This window comes from Nycticebus coucang, chromosome 22 (assembly GCF_027406575.1).
Source record: "Nycticebus coucang isolate mNycCou1 chromosome 22, mNycCou1.pri, whole genome shotgun sequence".
NCBI lineage: Eukaryota > Metazoa > Chordata > Mammalia > Primates > Lorisidae > Nycticebus > Nycticebus coucang.
Window position 1 is genome coordinate 23,135,201 of NC_069801.1, and position 23,092 is coordinate 23,158,292.

The window sequence follows — 23,092 nt, forward strand, 5'->3', positions numbered from 1 at the left end:
TATCTCAGCCTTTCCCTATATTACCACAGAGTGTCTGGTGGCTGGTGTTGTCGCCCAGGTTTCTGTTGGCACCCCCAGGTGAGCAATATTTTTGCGTCAAGTGTCCTCCCTGCAGTGCATCTCTGCCCATATTGCACACAGGTCAGGAAGTCTCCACCTACAGTGCAACTTGGGACCGCTTTGCTGAGCTTTGGGACTGGTTTGGGCTTTTGTAAGCATCACCATTTGCACAGAAACCAGCACTGCATTTGCACATTCCACAGGGCCCAGGTCGCTGCCAAGGGACATGTTTGCTGTCAGGTTGTGTGTACTCTACTAGATTTCAGGACCCAGAGCCGCTGAACCCACTGCTCCACATCGCATCTTTGCTGTGCTCCCTTTTTTTGGTGGCACTTCCATCTCCTGCCCTCGAGTCTGCACCTGCTCTGCTTCTAGGGACTGTGCTGAGCTTGTATTCTGGACTGGGTGGCCACACCCTCCGGTTTCTCCTGCACTGCACTGCATCCCTCTCTCCCCTGTCTCTCTGTACTGTTCTTTTTTTTTATTAAATCATAACTGTATACATTGATATGATCATGGGGTATCATACACTCGCTTCATAAACCATTTGACACATTTTTATCACAGTGGTTAACATAGCCTTTCCGGCATTTCTCTGTATTGTTCTGAGTGTTACACTGGACACACGCTTCCCATGGGACTGCCTGGAGCTCCTGCTCTGTGCAGGGCTCTGTGCTAGTGTCTGGAGAGGAAGAAGAACTAGTAAGCTTTGAACGCACCACCTTAGTGTTCTTCCATACACCGATCCTGTGGCACTGAGCGCCAGCCCAGCGTATCACTGAGTGCTCTGCAGTGGTGTGTTGTGCCTCATGCAGCCAGGTATGCCCTGAAGGTTGTGGCACCTGCACACTACATTATGGCCCTGAGCACTTCTGCCATGCAGAGGCCAGTGTCTGTAGTGAGGTCTGTGCATACCATGTGCTCTGCTCCCCTGTGCTGTGTAACTGCATTCCGTCTGTACAGTGGGAAGCTGCTGCACATCACACAGCCTTCTCTCTCTACAAACCTTTATGAAGTGTAGATCTCTGCATTGCACAGGCTTGTGCACAGCCCTGCGCCCTGCCTCTCTACTCTGCACTGTGTCTTCATATTGCACAGGACATCTGCGCTACAGGGGATCGCTGAATTCTGCCCACTCTATCTCTGTACAGCACAGCCCTCCACTCTGCCCTTCAACTCTCTGGCACTCTGCTCTGCCAATATGGCAGCCCTGCTGCTAACTCTGGGATTTGCAGTGTATATTGATCAGGGAGATGGGGAGTGGGTCTGGTGTAAGATCCCCTGCTGCATTTGGCTTCCTTCCATCCTCAGTGGAGATGGCAGAGTGTTGACATCGCCGGGTTCTGTGGGTGATGCCAGCTCAGCTTTCTCTCCCTGTGGCCCAGCCCCGGGTGATCTCCCTGGTTGCAGCCATGCTGATCTCTGGGTCATTAGAAGATGGGCATATTGTTTGTCAGTCCTGCCCATAATTAATTGCTAATTAGTTCTTCAGGGTTCTGTGGATAGCTCTGGGAACCCCAGCTTAGGTCTGGATGTATTGACTGTGCAAGGAGAGCAGCAACATAGGCTGGGCCAGGCCCCTGTGCTGGAGTCATAGTCTTGGAACTGGGTGTAGTTGGTTGGAGTCAGACTAGCTGGGATGATGGGGCCAATAAGTCCAGCTACTGGTAGCCATGCACTGAGGTTGTGGGTGCGGTTCAAAGGTATGAGAGGTAGCTGCTGACCTCAGGGAGGAGATGGGAGTTAGACAGTCCTGAGATGATGCCATTTTTGGGATTGAGCACTGGGGATAGGGTTGGGTTAGGCAAGAATGTCCAGGGCTGAGGCTAGTGTTTCTTCCAGAGTTGGGTTGGGCTACCGAGAATAGGGGATATGGCTTTGGAAGGTGAAATGGACCAGTGTTATTGTTAGGGGTTGTATTTCGGTTCCTTAGGCCAGGGTTGGGGCTGTAGCTGGGCTTGGGTATGATCCCAGCCTCCAAACTTAAGATCTGTTGAGAGAAGATTTATTTTTCTTGAATCATCCTTGGAAGCTGGACATTCTGTTGACAAACCAAAGAGCACAAAAAAATCTGTCATTGGAAACAGGCTCTATTTACCTGGGGTCTTCAGAAAGCACTGGTGGCAGCTGCAGCCACAGTTGGCACAGTCTGGTATGAGAAGTCTGGTGCACAACGCGTGTGGTGTTCACGCACGTGCACATTGCGCAGCGCCCTTCTACCCCACCACACATACCTTATCCTCCTGAGACACGTGCTGACCATTGAATATGGCCTTGAATCTTGGCTTGTAAATGTAACGCTCCTACAGCTTCACAGCCTGCCTGGGAACTCCCACTTTTAGACAGCCATGCTCCCTCTCACATTCCTCTCCCCCATAGAGTCTCTCTGCACCCTCAGATTATTCTTGTTTCTATGCACATTCATAAAAGTGACTAGGGGAGCTCTTGAGGATCTGGCTTGATTCAACCTACCCACCCTGGGAGGTCACCTCAGAGATGGGGCACCCAACTGAGATCGTATCCCCAAGGCTTGGAGTAGGCAGGGGAAACGGAGTAGGCATGTGAATGTTTGAGTGTGGGGCTCAGTGTGCAAACTGTGGATCTGAGTGTGATGTACACTGTAGGCTGCAATCAGATTTGCAGAGGTGGGAATAACCTCAGAGATCCCCATTCTCATTTCATAGCTGAGGAAGCAGGGGTTGGGAGGGGGCGGGTCACCTAATTGAGTCACAGAGGGACTGGGAGCCTCAGCAGGATTATGGTGCAGCTCCCGGCTTCCCAGCTGAGTACTTGGAACTCTGTACCAGGCTGTTCTGTCACTCTCACAGCCACGGAACATGCGTGTGCACGTGCACACACACACAGCTGCCTGTGGAAACATGCATATGGAGGTGTATAGACCCTCACACCATGGAGACGCCCCCATTCCTCCAGAGGCTGCTCTGCCCCATATATCACCCCATCTTGAACCCAACCGGATGTGGCTAAACCATTCCCCTGCCTTCCCAAATTGTGGCTGACGGTTGCTCAGGCAACCGCCTGCCAGATTGGGGAGATTAGCTGAGGAATGTAGCTGGGCCAGTTTGAGCTGAGGCTGGGGGAACTCATGGGGGTCCTGGGTTGATTCAGCCCATCCTCTCAGAGAGGCCTCCCTGGAGGTGGGGTGCCCAAGGAGAGGCCTGGTCTTCTCCCTGTTCCCAGCCTGAGATTGTGTCCCTAAGGCTTGGACTAAGCAGGGGAAAGGAGGTATGTGTGTGTGAACATTTGAATGTGGAGCTCTTTGTGTGTGTGTGCGTGTTGCATCTGAGTGTGACTGGGGTGTGTGCTCTTTGTTTTTTTTTTGTTTTTTTTTTTTTTGGGTGTGTGCTCTTTGTATCTAGGATGGGGACTCAGGCCCCTTTCCTCTGCAGTTGCTGACGTCGGACTCTGGACCTTGTGGCTGGATCCCATGCTTCCTCCTGACCTTGTTGTGCTTTCTGGAGAAGCCACCTGCCCTACTCAGGGCAGCATGTGTCCCTCATCTCATCTGAATCAAACACTTCCCAGCTCAAACACCTACTGTGGCTTCCCCATTCAAAATAAGGCTGAACTGCTCACTGGGGTATTTAAGGCCTTCGGTGATCTGGCCTCAACCTCTCTCCCTCCCTCTAGTCTCATCTGCCATGGCTTGGGCCAGTCTGGGCGCCTCTCTGCTCTGACAAACTGTGTTTACTCACTGTCTCCCTTTGCTCTGCTGGGCCCTTTGCCTCGAGTGCCCTTCCACTTACCTCTGCTGGCCAGAAGGGTACCTGCCTTTCCAGGCTCTACTCAGCCCTTCCTATGGCCTTGATCCTTTTCTGCTTTCTCATTCCCTCACCCTCACTCAGACCAGGAGATCCCTGGGAGGACGGTGGGGTCTTCATCAACCTTGTGCCTCCAATAGTGCCAGCCTGAGACCTGCCTTATCCCGTCAGTGAACAGATGTCCTGTGAACAAAGTTGAATTAACACATGTGGCCAAAAGACTATCAGGGCCTTATTTTGTTCATGGTTAGTCTTGTGGAATAAAGAAAGTAAATATAAATATAAAAATAAATAAGTCCGAGCTTCTGCAAATTGTAGCTGTGTGGCCTTGGGTAAGCAAGTCCTCTGTGAGCCTGATTTCCATCTGTCAAATAGGAATAATACTAGTACCTATTTTCTGAGTTGCTATGAGGATTCACTGGAGCAGGTGGCCATGGTGATAGTTGGTGGCCCCCTCGTGTGGTGTTGCTGTGTGTACATACGTGTCTGTGCCCATGTCTGTGTTGATGAGTCTAGGGAGGTTCCCCACTACTGTTCTAAACTTGAAGTCTGATTTAGTTTTTTTTCTCTTGGGCTAGCAGCTTCCCCAGGATTGGGTTTCTAGCAGAAAATGGGACTGTTGGCTCTGGGGCTCCTGACTCCTGAGCAGCCAGGGCTGGAGGTGATGGGGGCTTTTCCTTGTACTGGGAAGAGCTGGCTATTCCCATCCCCGGTGACCTGGGGATGGAGGGGGTGAGGCTGTCTTCGGGGAGCCTGGCCCCAGAGATGTTACCCACTAAGGTCTGTGGCTAGAACTGGCCTGACCCAGAGATACAGTTCTACAGATGGACATGGATCAGGGACAGGGAATATTTCCGGTTAAGGGGTCACCCTGGCGGGGATTAGTTGTAGGTCAGTGGTCTAGGGTCAATCAGTTGATCTGGTGGTCATTTTGGCTAAAGTCAGATAGTCTAGGGGCCATCTATATAAGGCTGGGGATACTCTGGCCAGTTGAGCGCCAATCTGGCTGAAGTCAGTCTGTTCGGGGTCCAAAAACTTGGATCAGTCAGTCTGGAGGCTACTGTGGTTGAGGTCAGGTGACCTGGGGATCAGTCTAAACAGGTCAGTTGATCTTAGCGTCCTGGCAGGTCATGTTGCCCGGCTCAGGATGGACCAGAAGAAGCAAAGGCGCTAGCACTCCCAGGCTCACCCCAGGGCCACAGTGAGACATCAGGGGCAGCTGCCTTGTTACTTGTGAAGGAACAGGAAGGGCCTGAGCCCCAGCCAGGGCTTAGCTCCTGAGCTTCCCTTCTGGCAAACCCTGTACCTCAGGGAGGCATTGGCTAAGACCCAGCTCAGGCTGAAGTCAGTTGTCCCCTTCCTCCAGGAAGTCCTCCATGACTATTCCTTTGGCCATGTCCCCTCTCTTTGCTGCCCTGTGGGTCTTTTTCTGGAGAGCTGAGGCCCTTCCAGCACAGATGAGGTTAAAACTCACCTCCCACAGGCCATAGGGCATGGTGCTGATCAGGGCTTTTCAAACAAAGAGGCAGAGAGCTCAGCCAAGGTTTCCTTCCCCAGCTCTGGAAAGAGTCTTCTGTTACTTCATTCTGTCAGCTTGGTATCAGCCTCACACCCACATCTCATTGTTTCACATTCTTTTTTTTTTTTTTTTTTTGTAGAGACAGAGTCTCACTTTATGGCCCTCGGTAGAGTGCCGTGGCCTCACATAGCTCACAGCAACCTCCAACTCCTGGGCTTAAGCGATTCTCTTGCCTCAGCCTCCCGAGCAGCTGGGACTACAGGCGCCCGCCACAACGCCCAGCTATTTTTTGGTTGCAGTTTGGCCAGGGCCGGGTTTGAACCTGCCACCCTCGGTATATGGGGCCGGTGCCCTACTGATTGAGCCACAGGCGCCGCCCTCATTGTTTCACATTCTGATGGGATCCAAAAAGAGGAGAGGGAGACCTTAGCAATGGCGAGCCCTTTACTCCTGGCTCTACTGGCCGTTTCCCTGTGCCACTTCTCACGATCTATGTAACAACAGATGAAATAATACACAGGCTCCCAGAAGCCACGTTACTTGCTGCACATGGAAATGCCCAGCACTGTGCCTGGCACATGGTACTTACTCCCCAGTTACCCTCTAGTCCCCCTCCCTGTTCTTCTGGAGATTGGGAAGCAGCTCAAATTGGCTCCTTCCGTTATTGAAACCTTTTCTGGTGGGAAGCATGAACTTTGATATTGACTGATAAAAATCCTGCCTCTTTTCTCAAGTGGCACCTATTAAGAGCTGCTGTTTCTTGAGTGCTTACATGTTTGAGGCATTGTGCTAAGTAGAACAGTGCATTGACTCCTCAACAACCCGTATGTGGATGGGGAAACTGAGGTTCAGATAAGGGACCTGCCCACAGTTGCAAGGATTGGCGGATTGCAGAGTCCAGAATCGATCTCAATTCTGTCTGACGTCAAAGCCCACTCACCCGCTGTTCTACCATGTGGTACTTCACTCTTCAGGGCTCAGGCACCTCATCTGTGAAATGGGGGGAAGTACCAGTGGCTGGAATATTTCTGGCTAAGGGGTCACCCTGGCTGGGTTAGTTGTAGGTCAGTGGTCTGGGGTCAGTTGTCAAGCTGGTGATCATTCTGGCTAAAGTCAGAACAGAACAGGGCTTGGCACGATTAGCATTTGCTTTCTTGCTGCTTGCTCAGACATTTTCCTGGATCTCAGATGCCTATGATTACTCTGGTGGTACTCCAGACACTAAGATTTGGGAGTGAGTGCAAGGGCCCCATTTGCAGTTTTTTTCTGAATCAATGAAGCTCTCAGTTTTTTTTCCACTGTTTTCTTTTTTTTTTTTTTTGCAGTTTTTGGCCGGGGTCAGGTTTGAACCCACCACCTCCAGTATATGGAGCTGGTGCCCTTCTCCTTTGAGCCTTTTTATTTTTTTGAGACAGTCTCACTATGTCACCCTTGGTAGAGTGCCATGGCATCACAGCTCACAGCAACCTCCAACTCTTGGGCTTAAGCAATTCTCTTGCTTCAGTCTCCCAAACAGCTGGGACTACAGGTGCCTGCCACAACACCTGGATATTTTTTGTTGCAGTTGTCATTGTTGTTTAGGTGGTCCGGGACGGGTTTGAACATGAGGCCTAAATGAGACTCCGCACTTAACACGATTTAGCTTTGCGCCAGGCTTGGTGTAAGCATGAGATGATTGGTGGCAATTGTCATTATTTTTAAGGGGAGAACTATCAGGATGGCTTACGGCATTCATGATCCTGCTAGGCCCAGGCCCCTCTGTCTGTCTTCTGTGTGAAGAAGGAGGGCAGGTAGCGGAACAGTGAGTAGGCATCAGGACATCTTGGTTCAAACCCTACCTTTGTCACTAGTGAGCCATGTGACCCTAAGGAAGTCAATCAGCCTCTTTGGGCTTTAGTTTCCCCATCTATAAAATGAGGATAATTCTAGTCCTAATTGCGCAGGTTTTTGTGAGAGTCCAGTGATGTAGCAATCATAACTAGTTTATATGGAGGAGGGTCTTTGATGGGTGATTGAGCAGTAAGGGGTCCTGGGAAGTCCTGGGGGAGTGGGCAGTGTGGGGATGTCTTAGTCTTGGGAAGGGACAGTGAGGAAGGTCTTGGGAGAGGGTTGAGGAGGGAGAGTTTTTGTTAGAGGGAGGGACAGTAGGGAAAGGCCTGAAGGAAGAGAGAGGGATGGAGGCAGAAAGGAGGGAAGAGGGGGGCTGCCTTTCCAAGAGCTGTCCTGGGCAGCAGCCCTGCCCAGCCTGGTCTAACCCAGCCATGTCCTCACAGCTGGCTGCGCCTTCGAGGAGACGAGTGACCCAGCAGTGCCCTGTGAATACAGCCAGGCCCAGTATGATGACTTCCAGTGGGAGCAAGTGAGAATCCACCCTGGCACTCGGGCCCCTGCAGACCTGCCCCACGGTAAGCCTCCTCTTCATCACCATTCCCCCTTTATCTCCTTCTAGGGCAGTGGTTCTAACCTTCCTAATGCCGTGATGTATTTTCATTGTTCCAAAGGGGTCGCGACCCACAGGTTGAGAACCGCTGTTAGGGGCATCTCTACCCACCTGCTGCATGACCTTGGGCACATTACTTTACCTCTCTGGGCCTCATCTGCTTTTGCATCTGTAATGACATACATGAAGTTGGATGTGGGGCACTTTGGATACTGTCTCATTGTGCATGTTAGGTAGTTTCACTTGTAAACGGGTGCAGGTTCAAGTAATCAAAGACCCTTACAGCTGTGAGTCCATTACTCCCCTTATGGCTTAGCTCAGCACCCACCCAACTCCTCCTAGGTTGTCCTATATCCTCTACTTTTGGAGGACTTTCTTCATGGGCTCTCTTCTCCTGGACAGTCTTTGAATCCTAGTTTCCCTAGGACCTGAAGATGCTGAAAGAGGAGTAACACTGAGGCTAGGTGTGTGTAAAATCTTCCTTGCTCTGCCCTTCTTCCTGGAAGTCCCAGGTCCTTCTCAACTTCAACCTTGCTCTGCCCTATTTCAGGATGGGGCACTTTTGGCATCCTAAGCACTGGACTGGGAGTCAGGAGACTAATTACATAAATTCTGGGATTGGCCTCTTGCTCTAATGATGACCCCTAGAATATGCATATAGTCCTGTGCTCAAATCCTGGCTCTGTCCCTTTACCAGCTGTGGGATCTTGGGCAAATCACTTAACTTTTCTGAGTCCGCATTATCTTATGTCAACAGAATAGAACCTACACTCTGTAAAATAATTTAAAGAGGTTTATTCTGAGTCAAACATGTGCAACTATGGCCTGAAGAGCCACACCCAAGGAGCCTTGAGCAAGTGGTCGCATGGTGGTTGGGTTACAGTTTGCTTTTATACTTTTCAGAGAGATAGGAATTACCCATAAAGTCATAAATCAATACATGGAAAGTGTATATGGGTTTGGCCTAAAAAAGGCAGGACATCTTGAAACAGGGTATGACAGGTTACAGGTGGGGTTAAAGATTCTTTGATTTGTGATCGGTTAAAGAAATGAAGCTTCGTCTAAAGGATCGAAATGTTTTCAGTTAAGATAAGGAAGTCTGTTAATCGGAGACAAGTCACTGGACATATATAGGACATATACCCAGACTCAAATGATTTAACTTTGCCTTGTATTGCCTCGGGCCTGTTAATGAGTTACAAAGGATATCTCCAAGTAGGGAGAAGGGCACGACAAAGCATGTCTGACCACCCTTCTCATGGCCGGAAACAGTTTTTAGGGTATTTTGGAGTCTTCTTGGCCAAGAGGGGGGTCCACTCATTTAGCTGGGGAGCTTAAGATTTAATTTTAGTTCACATTTAACTTTAAAGTGGGGAGAATAGTAATCCATTTCACAGGATTTTTTTTTTTTTGAGACAGAGTCTCACTTTATCACCCTCAGTAGAGTGCTGTGGTGTCACAGCTCACAGCAACCTCCAACTCCTGGGCTTAGGTGATTCTCTTGCCTCAGCCTCCCGAATAGCTGGGACTATAGGCACCTGCTACAACGCCCAGCTATTTTTTGTTGCAGTTTGGCCGGGGCCGGGTTTGAACCTGCCACCGTTGGTATATGGGGCTGGCACCCTACCCACTGAGCCACAGGCGCCGCCCCATTTCACAGGATTATTAAATAATGCCTATAAAGTACAGAGGGTGGCATGGAATGATCACGGACACTGTCTCATTGTGCTGTTGTTGGAGGTATTTGAGAAGGCCTAATTATTAGTACTCCTCTTTGCTAGGTACAGAATCAACTGGGAATTAAGAAGAAGATAAGACAGATGAAGTCCAAATTATCAACTTCATTACTGATAAGGACTGTGTCTGAGGACAGAGCTAGTATGAGAACCAAGTAGGCTTTCAGAATCGGACGGCTTAAAGACCCCCCTGCCCTTTGCCCAGGGTCAGCATAGTTGAGATTGCATCGCTGTCAAGTGTGAGGGTGAAGGGCAGCAAAGGTTCTCGGTGGGGGGCCAGGACCTCAAGCCAGTAGGAGAGAGGCCTTTTGTGACCTGGCACAGGTGGCCTTCTTGGCCTCCACAGATGCCCCCACCCTTCCTGCCTCCTCTGCTGTGCGTTTGCTCACGTATGCCCTTCCTGGGGCGTTTGTATCTGCCTTTGCAGGCCTCCCAGATCCTCATTAGACTCAGTACTAGCAGGTATCATCATTTGACTTTTCTGAGAAGGATTTGTAAAGGGCCCCACTGTGGCAGGGGCCTGTGTAGGCCAGCCTCCCCATATGCCCAGGACCAGCCTCGGCCTGGTACTCGGCACAAGAGAGCTGATTTGAAGTCACCTCTTACAGTCCCGACCCCCCTGTGTGGGCTCTGCCTCTCTTCCTCTCACACACCAGCAGAGACATCCTCAGTGAGAAAGGGGAGAGGGAGCCGTCTTGTGCTAGATCCTGGGGATGTGGTGTGAGCCAGAGGGACAGACTCTGGTGCTCACATTCTAGGGAAGGGAGTTGGGGATGGAGGGAGAAGGAAGGAGGGAGATTCACATTCGCATGGATAACAGGAGAGAGGAGAGGGAGAACAGCAGGGACAAAGGGAGGAAATGGAAGAGAAGGCAGGGATGCAGTGAGAGAGGAGAGAGGCAGGGAGAGCAGCAGGAGGAGGCAAGAACGAAGTGTCAAATCGGGAGGGGGAGGAAGACTGGTACAGCTGCTCACAGGGAGAGGAGAGAGGAAGCAGGAATGGGCCGAAAGGGAGTATGTTGGGGGTTGGGATGTGCCCCTTCCTGTGTGGGGACAGGGACCTGAGTTTTGTTTACTACTACCCTGCCAGGACTGACCCAGGGTGCCTGGAAGGCTTCTGACTCACAGAGATGAATGAGATTCCCTCCAGCAGAGTCCCTGGGGAGCCCTCCTGGGGCAGGGATCTGAATGAGCTTGCGTTGGCTGGCAGCCAAGCCGGGGAGGAGGCAGTGCTGGGTGGCTGCTATTGTCTCTTTGGCAGCTGCTGGGGCCTTCCCCCATTCCAGAAGAGGGGCTGTAATCCCCCAGCTGGGACCCGAGGCGTCCAGTCCACCCCTGCTCCCCCTAGTACATAGCCTGGATCTCTGGGGAGGGGGACAGGCTGTTTGTCTCCAGATTGGAAAGGAAGAGAATTTGTATCCCAGGAATTTAGACTCAGAGCTGAGGGCTGGAAGGGAAGTTTCGTTCACTCTCTGATCTCCGTGTTCATTCAGCTTGGGCTCAGAGCCCCTGCCAGTACACAGTGGAGCCCTGAAGCACCACAGGCAGCTGGGAGACAGAAGCACATACTTTGGCAACAATCCTGAGGCCAGGGGAGGACAATCCTACCGTGGGATGTAGAGAGAGGAATTTAGAAGAGGTGGCCTTTGAGAGCTTGTCATGTGTCAGACTCCTGACTCTGGAGATGAATGACCTAGTCTCTGCCTCCAAGGATGGCTCAGAGGATGGGAGAAGCTGTGCTCAGGCAGGGCATGGGCGTGGACTGTGACCTGCAGATGGTTGAGGAGCCATCAGGGGTTTTGACAAAGTCAGGTTTGTGTGGTTTTGCTGCTCTCTTTTCTTTGGGAAATAGATGCTGGGAAGTGAAGGGGCTCACCGAGTGAGTTAGAGCTGGGACAGGAACTCAGAACCCTGACTCCCAAGGGTCGGAATGCCTGGAACCCTTTATTTCTGCCCCTCTCCTGTCCACCTGACCCTGGTCCTCACCTAAGGTCTCCTCAGCGCCTGCCTCTTCCTCCTCTTTTTCCAGGCTCGTACCTGATGGTCAACACTTCCCAGCATGCCCCAGGCCAGCGCGCCCATGTCATCTTCCAGAGCCTGAGCGAGAATGACACCCACTGTGTGCAGTTCAGCTACTTTCTGTACAGCAGGGATGGGCACAGCCCAGGCACTTTGGGTGTCTATGTGCGTGTTAATGGGGGCCCCTTGGGCAGTGCCGTCTGGAATATGACTGGATCCCATGGCCATCAGTGGCACCAAGCTGAGCTGGCTGTCAGCACCTTCTGGCCCAATGAATATCAGGTTGGCTGGGTTCAGTCTGTGGTCAGCCTGTGCCTGGGGGTGGGGAAGGAGAATGTCGGTTCAAGGTCAGAGTAGATTAGTGGCAGAAGTTAGAATTAGTCTGTGCTCAGCATCAGGAGGCAATCTACTGGAGTCAGTCTGGGGCCATTCGAGGTCAGTTTCAGAAGTCATTGTTAAATAGGAATAGCCCATGGCTGGGGTGAAGGGTGAGTTGGAATAGTTCTGACCTGGAAATACTGCCTAGATGGGAAAAAGAGGTTTGCTGCTTGAAGTAACTATTCAGGATTGGGATGGAAGCTTCCACCCTGACCTTGTTTGCTCTGGGTGCTGACACCCCACCCCCTGAAGAGCTAGCTTAGTAGGGAGGATCATTGTGTGCTGGTCTGAGCTCTGCCAGTTGGGGAGGATGGATTTGGGGCTGGGACAGAATTAGAAGGGTCTTTTATGGGCCTGTCATAGGCAGGGCTGCACGAATATCAGTATGACAGGGGCCCTTCCGCCTCCAAAAGGTGCTGTTTGAGGCCCTCATCTCCCCAGACCGCAAGGGCTACATGGGCCTAGATGACATCCTGCTTCTCAGCTACCCCTGTGGTGAGTCCCAGTCCACCAGGGGCTCAGGGGTGAGGGGTACTGGGCGGGGGCTCCTGCCTGCAGGGGCACTGGCCCAGGTCACTCCACAGCTCTATTCCTGCAGCAAAGGCCCCGCACTTCTCCCGCCTGGGTGACGTGGAGGTCAACGCTGGTCAGAACGCCTCATTCCAGTGCATGGCTGCGGGCAGAGCAGCCGAGGCAGAGCGCTTCCTCCTGCAGGTTGGGGTCCTGGCCAAGGAGGGGTGGGTGGCTTCTTCTGGGTCCTGGCTACTTTGTGGGGTGCCGAGTCTGCCCATCACCCCAGAGCACATCCCCCCAGTGTAGTAGGGTCAGCTAAACATAGCCAGGACAATTACCCCTGCCCTTGGCCCGGTTCAGAGCGAGATCAGGACTCCTTCCTCCACGTGACGACCCTTATCTTGTCACCTCTTTTTACTCCCAGCGGCAGAGCGGGGCCCTGGTGCCCGCAGTCAGCGTCCGGCACATCAGCCACAGGCGCTTCCTGGCCACTTTCCCGTTGGTTGCCGTGGGCCGTGCGGAGCAGGACCTGTACCGCTGCGTATCCCAGGCCCCGCGCGGCGCGGGCGTCTCCAACTTCGCTGAGCTCATTGTCAAGGGTCAGCGCAAGGACGTCCACACCCTCCCAGGGCCGAGGGCCTGCAGGGTGTGATGGGGGCTGGGGTCTGACCAGGGTGGGCCTGTGGAGGGGGCAGTGTCTCACCTTGGATGAGTCTGACCCAATGGGCGGGGCCTGCAGAGGGGGCAGGGTCAGCCGCAGGCTTTGAGTACAGGGTCAAGGTGAGAGCCTGGCAAGGCAGGGACTGGCCTTGTGGCCCCCGCGTTCACCCTGGTTGGCAGATGGACAGCTCCGGGAGGTGAAGTCTCCTGGGGGCTTTGGAGGGGCCTGAGGGAGAGGGTGGGGCCTGTGGGGGTGAGGATGGGTTCAACTTTAAGAGCCTGGTACCCCTTAGGGCCTAGAGGTTTCGTGGACGTGGGAGAGTGGGTCTGGTCCCGTTTGGTGGAGGGCTTGTTAGCAGAAGGAGGGGTCTGGGAGGACAGGGAAGACTCTTGGCCAGTTGGGCACAGGTGCATGTGGTGGGACACAGTTGGGGGCTAGGGTCTCACAGCAGCATCCGTCAGCTCCGCCTCTCCCCAATCTGCTTGCAGAGCCCCCCACGCCCATTGCGCCCCCACAGCTGCTGCGGGCCGGCCCCACCTACCTCATCATTCAGCTCAACACCAACTCCATCATCGGCGACGGGCCCATCGTGCGCAAGGAGATTGAGTACCGTATGTCGCGTGGCCCGTGGGCAGAGGTGCACGCCGTCAGCCTGCAGACCTATAAGCTGTGGCACCTCGACCCCGACACCGAGTATGAGATCAGCGTGCTGCTCACGCGCCCTGGAGATGGCGGCACTGGGCGCCCCGGGCCACCGCTCATCAGCCGCACCAAGTGCGCAGGTGCGTGTGGCCTCCGTCTCCTGGCCCCATCCCCTGGTCTGGACACTCAGGTGTGGGCTCAGGGCAAGGAAGGGCAGAGGAGCACGTTCTGAGAGGTGGTAAGGCCTGGATCTGTGCTTCTAAAACTTTATAAAACGTTGTGAATTTTCCTCAGCCCTTGTTGTGGTAAAGATGATAGCTGATACTTTGTCAGACACCTGAACATCACACAGATGGAATTATTGATGTAAAATTTACAGTGGCACCATGATGTAGGTACTGTTGTCATATCCATTTTTCAGAGGAGGAGACTGATGTACAGAAATGTTAGGTGTTCGGCCCAAGAGCACTCAGCTAGTAAATGTCTGTGATGGGATTAGAACCCTTGATTAGCCAGCTTCAGACCTGTGTTTTTAATTCTGCCTTATATCATCTGTAAAATAAAACAGCTAAACCCCATCATCTAAAAGTGTCTTATAAATTCTAACTGGATTCTCCTGTCCGTTGCCAAGGCTAGTCTTTGAACTTCTGGCCTCACAAAATCTTCCCACCCCTTCTTCCCAAAGTGCTGGAATGATAGGGATGAGACCCTGTGCCCAGCCTGCTTTTCCTTGTTAAAAAAGGTAAAGCAGCTATTAGGAGTGATGACACACCTGCATCTGAGGAGACTCTTTTTTGTTTAATCAAAACAGAATTTTTTTTTTTTTTATTTTGAGACAGAGTCTCAAGCTGTTGCCCTGAGTAGAGTGCTGTGACATCATAGCTCACAGCAACCTCCAACTCTTTGGCTCAAGCAATCCTCTTGCCTCAGTTTTTTTTTTTCTTTTTAGTAGTTACCAGGTCTCGCTTTTGCTCAGGCTGGTCTTGAACCCCTGAGCTCAGCAATCCACCCACAGAGTGCTAGGATACCCGTGTGAGCCACTGCACCTGGCTAAAGAGAATTTTTCTTTTTTTTTTTTTGTAGAGACAGAGTCTCACTTTATTACCCTCGGTAGAGTGCTGTGGCCTCACACAGCTCACAGCAACCTCCAACTTCTGTGCCCAAGCGATTCTCCTGCCTCAGCCTCCCAAGTAGCTGGGACTACAGGCGCCCGCCACAACACCCGGCTATTTTTTGGTTGCAGTTTGGCTGGGGCCGGGTTTGAACCCGCCACCCTCGGTATATGGGGCCAGCGCCTTACAGAATGAGCCACAGGCGCCGCCCTAATGTATTTTTTTTTTTTTGTGGTTTTTGGCCGGGGCTGGGTTTGAACCCGCCACCTCCGGCATATGGGACCGGCGCCCTACTCCTTGAGCCACAGGCGCCGCCCCTAAAGAGAATTTTTCAAATGGAGTTTTTATTGAGATAAGTGTAGAGTCACATGCAGTCATAAGAAAAAATACAGAGCAATTCCCATATATTTTCATCTTATTTCCTGCAAAAGTAACATTTTGTAAAACTAAAGTGTAATATCACAGTCAATGCAATCCATAGATCTTCCTCACACTTCCACCTTTTCACTTGTACTTGTTTGTGTGTGAATGTGTGTGTGTAGTTCTATATGGTTTATTACATGGACAAGTTTGTATATTCACTGCAGCAATCAAAATACCTAACAATTCAATTACCTTAAAGACCCTTCATGTGGTCCCTCTCTTCCTTCACCCCCAGCCCTTGGTAATCACTAATCTGTCCTTCATTTCTCAAATATTCTCATTTCGAAAATGTTGTATAGAGTATATAACCTTTTGAAATTGACTTTTTTGGGGGGTAATAGCCTTATTGCAATAGAATTCATACGTAATTCAATTTATTCATTTTTAAAGTGTACAATTCATTGGTCTTTAGTAGACAGTGGTAGTGCCTTATTTGTGGTTTATCTTTCTGCGGTTTTAGTTACCCATAGTCAACTAAGGTCTAAAAAATAGGTGAGTAAATTATGTTAAGATATTTTGAGAGGAAAAAAAAGCTATTTTGAGAGAGACATCACATTCACCTAACTTTAATCATAGTATATTGTTATAATTATTATATTTTATTATTATTGTTGTTGTTAGTCTCTCACTGTGCCTGATTTATACATTAAACTTTAGCATACGTGTGTGTAGGAAAAAGCATTATTTATGCAGTGTTCGGTATTTCCTTTGGTTTACTACTGGGAGTCTTTGAATAAATCCCCTGTGATTAGAGGGGGTGCTACTATATTCACAGAGTTATGTGATCATCAACACAATCAGTTTTGGAACATTTTCATCACCCCAAAAGGAAAGCTTGTGTCCTGTAGCAGGCATCTCCTTTTCACCCTCACACCTCTAGCCCCAGGCAACCGCTCGTTTACTTTTCTTTTTTGTAGCTTTTGGCTGGGGCTGGGCTTGAACCCTCCACCCCTGGTATATGGGGCCGGCGCCCTACTCCTTGAGCCACAGGTGCCGCCCCATTCATTTACTTTCTATCTCTATATGCCTCTATGGACATTTCATATAAATGGAATCATACACTATGTAGTCTTCTGTGATTGGCTTCCTTCAATTAGCATGACGTTGTCAGGGTGTATCCATGTTGTAGCAAGTATCACTACTCCATTCCTTTTTAGTACCAAATGATGTCCCACTGTATAAATATACCATATTTTATTTCTACCAATTTGGGTTTTTATACTTTTTGGCTACTCTGAACAGTATTGCTATGAATATTTGTGTACAAGTTTTCATGTGAACGTATGTTTTCATTTCTCTTGGGTATATACCATATATAGCATATGGTAATTCTGTGTTTAACCTTTGAAGAACCCGTTGGACTGTTTTCTAAAGCAGCGATACCATTTTACTATTCCTACCAACAGTGTATGAACGTTCCAATTTCTCTACACGCTTGTCAACGCTTAACAATGTCTTTTTTTTTAAGAGATGCACTTTATCTTATTTATTATTTATTTATTAGTTTTAGATATGGAGGTCTCACTCTGGCGCCCAGGGTGGAGTGGCACCGTCATGGCTCACTGCAGCCTCAAACTCCTGGCCTCAAAGCATTCCTCCCACCTTAGCCTTCTAAGTAGTAGTTGGGATTACATGTGAGCTGCTGTGCACATCTCTGTCTTCTGATTATAACTGTTTTAGTGGGTGTGAAATGATTATTTCATTGTGATTTTGAATTGCATTTCCCTGATGGCTGATGATGATAAGCATTTTTTCATGTGTTTTTGGCCATTTCTAGATCTTTGTAGAAATGTCTATTTAGATCCTTAAAAATAACTCATTTTAAGTTGGGTTATTTGTTTCTTTCTTATTGAGTTATAAGAGTTCTTTATATATTCTGGATATTAGACTTTTGTTTTTTTCTTTGAGACAGAGTCTCACTTTGTCGCCCCAGGGTTGAGTGCTATGGTGTCATAGCTCACAGCAACCTCAAACTCTTGGGCTCAAGCAATTCTCTTGCCTCAGCTTCCCGAGTAGCTAGGACTGTCAGTGCTCATCACAATGCCTGGCTATTTTTTAGAGACAGGGTCTCACTCTTGCTCAGGCTGGTTTCGAACTTGTGACCTCAAGCGATCCGCCCACCTCTGCCTCCCATAGTGCTGGGATTACAGGCGGGAGCCACCGTGCCCTGCCTTGGATACTAGAATCTCATCAAATGTGGTTGCGAATATTCTCCTTCTTCTGTGGGTTGCCTTTCTCTTTCTTGATGGTAACCGTCGAAGCACAAGGTTTTCAATTTTGAAGCCCAGTTTATCTGTTTTTTGCTTTTGTTGTTTGTGCTTTTGATGTCATGATGTCATACTCAAGAAACCAAATCGTGAGTGGCGCCTATGGCTCAAAGGGGTAGAGTGCTAGCCCCATATGCTGGAGGTGGCGGGTTCAAATCCAGCCCTGGCCAAAAATGGCAAAAAAAAAAAAAAAAAAAAAAAAAAAGGCTATCAAATGTTACATGTGACTTTTCCCCGGGTGTTTTGGCACCTGTAATCTCAACTACTTCGGAGGCTGAGGCAAGAGAATCACTTAAGCCCAAGAGTTGGAGGTTGCTATGAGCTGAGACGCCATGGCACTCTACCCAGGGTGACAGTTTGAGGCTCTGTCTCAAAAAAAAAAAAAAGAAACCAAATCGCTTAATCCCAAATCATGAAGATTAACCCTTATGTTTTTTTCTCTAAGAGTTTTAAATAAAAGTATAACATTTAGTTCTTAAATTTTAGGTCCTAGCTCCATTTTGAGTTAAGTTTTGTATGCGGTGTGAGGAAGAGGCCCATCTTCATTCTTTTCCTTGTACCATCACCATTTGTTGAAAAGACTTTGCTTTCCCCCTTGAATTATCTTGGCACCTGGGATTGACCTTTTTCTTATTAGCATAATTTCCTGGAGATTCATTCAAGTCGTTGTATGTATCAGTAGTTCATTCCATTTTATTGTTGAGTGGTATTCCATGGTGTGGAAATTCCAGAGTTTTGTTTAACCATTCACTCATTGAAGGACATCTGGACTGGTTTTAGTTTTTGGCTACTCCAGGCAAAGCTTCTGTGAACATTCATATACAGGTTTTTGCGGGAATGTGTTTTCATTTTTCTGGGATAAACGCCTGAGAGTGCAATTGAAGAGTTGTATGGTAATTATATGTTTAGTTTTATCAGGAACTGCCAGAGTGGCTGGCTGTATTGTTTCACATTCTCACCAGCAATGTATGAGTGATCCAGTTTTCTGCTTTCTTGCCAGCATTTGGTGTTGCCTCTATCTTTTTATTTTAGACTTTCTGAAAGACGTGTAGTGATATTCCATTATGATCTTAGTTTGCGTTTCTTTAATGCCTAGTGATGTTGAACATCTTTTCATGTGCTATTGGCCATCTGTATATCCTCTTAGTGAGTTGTCCATCCGTGTCTTTGACCATTTTCTAATTGGATTATTCATCTTATTGCTGTGGAATTTGGGGAGTTCTTTATACACTGTAGGTCAGTCCTTTGTTGCTTGTATAGTTTGTAAATATTTTCTCCCAGTGTGTAGCTTGTCTTTTCATCCTCTTGATAATGGGCTTTCATGCAGTAACTATTATTAATTTTGATGATGGTCAATTTAAAAAATTAATCTTTTATGAATTGTGCTTCGGTGTCAAGTCTAAGAAGTCCTTGCCAACTCCTAGCTCCCACAGATTTTCTCCTGTTTTTTTTTTTTTTTCCCCTAAAAGGGTTATAGTTTTACCCTTTTACCCTTTTTCCATTTAAATTTATGATCTGTTTTGGGTAAGGTGTGAGATTTAGGTCAAGGTCTATTTATTTGTTGCTAATCAATAGCAACAAATATTGGAGTGGGGGGAAACAGAGTCTCACTCTGTTGCCCCAGGCTAGAATGCCATGGCATCAGCCTAGCTCACAGCAACCTCCGAGTGCCGAGTTCAAGGAATCCTCCAGCTTCAGCCTACCGAGTAGCTGTGACTACATGTGTCTACCACAACACCTGGCTAATTTTTCTAGTTTTTTAGTAGAGATGGGAACTTTATCTTGCTCAGGCTGGTGTCAAACTGCTGAGCTCAGGCAATCCTCTCACCTTGGCCTCCCAGAGAACTAGGATTATAGCTGTGAGCCACTACACCAGGCCACTAATCAGTATACTTAAGTGTTTTCAAAAGCTGATCTGTGAGTCATCTAAAATTCAGTTTAATGCTGTACTTTGGGAGACCCTTTGCTGATGGGTTGAAGTGTTCCAATAGGATTTGCTTTCTAGCTAAGGGGTCTAGGTCAGATTACTTAACCTTTCTGAGCTTCAGTCCCCTTGATTTATAAAATGGGATTAAAAATATTTACCATCTAGGGTTAACTTGGGGATTCGTTCAACACATGTTTATTGAGTTCCTATTATGTGCCAGGTACTATGTAGTTGTTGCTAGAGATAATGACTGTAACTAAGACAGGCAAAGGCCTCCCGAGTTCCTCCTGGAATTTTTCAGGGAACTTACATTCTGGCAAGAGGAGACAGATGACTAATAAGTAAACTAGTGAAATATACAGTTGACCCTTGAGCAACTTAGGTTTGAACTGCAAGGCTCCAGGTATGTGCAGTGTTTTTCAATCAAATGTGGATCCAAAATATAATATTTGCAGGATGAGAAACCCATGTATATGGAGGACTGACTTTTCATATACATGGGTTCTGCAGGACCTACTGTGGGACTGCAGTATGCAGGATTTGGTTATATGCAGCGGTTCTGGAACCAATGCCCACAGGGGATGACTGTAGAGTTTGTCAGATGGTGATAAGTGCTGTGTAAAAGACTAAAGCAGGGAGTGGGGTTGGAAGGTTGTTGTTTTTTAAAAGGGACCCTCTTACCGAGAAGGGACAGAGACCTGAAGGAGATGAGGGATGGAGCCATGCAGAGAGAGTTGGGGGCTATTTGGGGAGGGGGCACCTCCGGACAGACCAGTGCAAAGGCCTAGGGCTGGAGTGTGCTTGGCATGTGAGAGGAGCATGAAGGAGACCAGTGTCACTGGGTTATTGACTGAGGGGGAGAAAGAGGGAGAGGAGGAGGAAGTCAAGCTGGGATGTGGGACTCAGAGTTGTTTCACACTGTGTGAGCTGGGAAGCCCTTGCCAGGTTTGGAGAACAGGTGTGAGCCTCAGCTGCTTTTGTTTAAAAGGATCACTCTGGTCCTTTTGTGGCGAACAGACTCTAGAAGGGCAAGGGTGCCCTAGGGGAGACCAGTGAAGAGGCCACTGCAGTGATCCTGCTGAGGGATGGTGGCAGTTGGGAGTGGAGTGGAAGGAGTGGCTGTGGTGAGAAGTGGTCAGACTCTGGGTTTACTTTGAAGGTAGAGCTGACTGCATTTGCTGATAAATTAGATATGGGATGAGAGAGAGGGAACTAGAACGGCGCCAAGGATGGCTCTGAGGTGTTTTGCTTGAGCAACTGGAAGGATCGAGTTGTCATTTACTGTGAAGGAGCAGACTGTGGTAGGGGCTGGTTCGACGGGGTGTCATAGATCAGGAGTTCTGTGTTGGAAATGTTGATTTTGAGATACCTATTAGACGTTCAAGTGCAAGTGGAGATATCCATCAGGCAGATGGATATATGAGTGTGGAGTTCAGGGAAGAGGTTCAGGCTGTGGATATAAATTTGAAACTTGTCAGTGTAGAGATGGTAGAGATGGTATTTAAAGCCCTGAGACTGGATGAGATCTTTTATGCTAACAGTTCTCAACTAGGGGCAATTTTGTCTCCCAGGAGACATTTTGCAGTGTCTGGGGATATATTGGTTGTATAAACTCGGTGGTGGCAGTGGATTGCTAATGCAATCCAAGGAGCAGAGGCCAGGGAAGTGGCTAAACGTCCTGCAATGTACAGACAGCCCCAACAACAAGGAATTACTTAGGTCTAGTCCAAAATGTCAATAGTCCTGATTTTGTCCTTAGATTTTTGAGGAACAAGTGTAGATGGAAGAGAAAGGAGTTGTGAAGCCTGAACCTTGGGGCTTTCCAGCGTTTTGTGTTAAACGCAGGCAATTGCATGCAAATACATTAAATGCACAGGCACTGCAGTGCTTAACACGTAGTGAGCAATAAACAATAACTGTGACTATTAGGATACTTTTAATTTTGCAAAGGCAGTTCTGGTTTCATTACTCTTGGAATAAAAGGAATCAGACTCAGGGATCCGTAGAGAATGTATTGTGTTCCCTTAAGTGTACAGATAGGGAAACTGAAACCCAGAGAAAGGAAGGGACTTGCCTGTGATCAGATCCAGGTTTCATGGTGAGAGCTGTCAATGATTTTACAGATGAGCAAACTGAGACTTAAAGATTCGGTCACTTACCCAAATCCATACAGTGAGTCCATAGCAGAACCTGAACCAAAGGTTGAATCTCCTGATTTCTAATCTGGTGTTTTTATTTATTTTAACTTTTTTTTTTTTGAGACAGAGTCTCACTTTGTCACCCACGGTGGAGTGCCATGGCGTTACAGCTCACAGCAACCTCAAACTCTTGGGCTTAAGAGATTCTCTTGCCTCAGCCTCCCTAGTAGCTGGGATTATAGGCACCTGCCACAATGCCTGGCTTTTTTTTTTTTTTTTTAAGCAGGCCTGGGCCAGGCTGGGTTTGAACCCACCAGCCCCGGTGTATGTGGCCGGCGCCCTAACTACTGAGAACTGGTGCCCAGCCTAATCTGATGTTTTTAATAGGAATGAATGACAACATGATAGCAACTGCTGCCATCATGGGCTGAGTGCCCACTTTGTGCTAGGCACTGCTCTTCACTTTATAGGCTGGCCAGGATGGAAGCTGGCGCAGGGGCTAGGCAGACACCTCCACACACCTCTGCCTGCCCCTCCTAATTATATGCTCCTCTTTGTGGGTCTCGTCCCCTCCCCACCCCCACTTAGTTGGGAGTTGTTTTGCTGTTGGCCAGCTGTGTTGTCATCCCCAACATCCCCAAGAAACTCCCCTCGCACTATATTATTTACTGTAAAAACAATAGTATAGCATAAGGAGAAGGCATTTTTAAAAATAGCCACTGTAGATCGCACCATCCGAGTCCAGCAGCTGTTTTAATTTTTCTGCCTTCTTAGCATCTCTGCCCATATGCCCATAGCATGCGTTTTATACCCTTCTCATTGGGATGTAGAAAGCATTTGGATGCAGCTTCATTTGCCTGGTGTTGTTACATGCCTTAACGCTGTTTATAATTATATTTGTTAACTGGAGAAGTCCATTGATTGTCCCAGTGTTGCTGGGCTATTTGTTTCCAGATCATTATAAATAATACTACATCAAAAAACTTAGTGGTTATGGCTCTCCCCTTTCCCCTTGAGTTATTTCTTGAGGAAAATAGGATTGGTTGAAGAAAGGGCTTTGACATATGTAACTTAAAAAATGATTGTACTAATTTACACTGCCACCAGCATCTTGTGTTAGTGTACATGTGTTTATGAATTACCACAGGCTGGGTGATTTGATTTAGCTCAATTAACTTTCACACTTGCTCTTGAGAGGAGGCGTTACTATCTCCATTTTTTTTTTAGTGGAAGAACCTGTTATCAAATTAGAGGGTTGAGTAACTTGCTTGAAGTAACAGAAGTAATGAGGGTTGGAGAGATGGGTTTGTGTCCATTAGATGCCCAGTCCAAAGCTCTTTCTGCAAGAAAAAGCTGAACTTTTCAGGGTTATCATATCCTCATTAGCCTTATAAAAATCAACACGTTTTGCCCTAATTCAACAGGGGTTAATTGTTGCACTCCTTGCTAAAGAAGTACATTTGACCTCTGATCTCT

At 48.5% G+C, this 23,092-nt stretch overlaps 1 protein-coding gene across 7 annotated transcripts in view; it reads left to right on the top strand.

Annotated features, from left to right (window-relative positions):
• PTPRU (protein tyrosine phosphatase receptor type U) overlaps window positions 1–23,092 on the top strand; it is an 86,953-nt gene that overhangs the window by 9,723 nt on the left and 54,138 nt on the right. For all 7 annotated transcript variants that reach the window (XM_053576589.1, XM_053576590.1, XM_053576591.1 and 4 more), the window contains exons 2-7: window positions 7,635–7,766; window positions 11,566–11,837; window positions 12,347–12,428; window positions 12,532–12,647; window positions 12,871–13,045; window positions 13,596–13,889. In XM_053576589.1, the coding sequence (XP_053432564.1) occupies window positions 7,635–7,766; window positions 11,566–11,837; window positions 12,347–12,428; window positions 12,532–12,647; window positions 12,871–13,045; window positions 13,596–13,889 (1,071 nt within the window). The remainder of the gene's footprint in view (window positions 1–7,634; window positions 7,767–11,565; window positions 11,838–12,346; window positions 12,429–12,531; window positions 12,648–12,870; window positions 13,046–13,595; window positions 13,890–23,092) is intronic.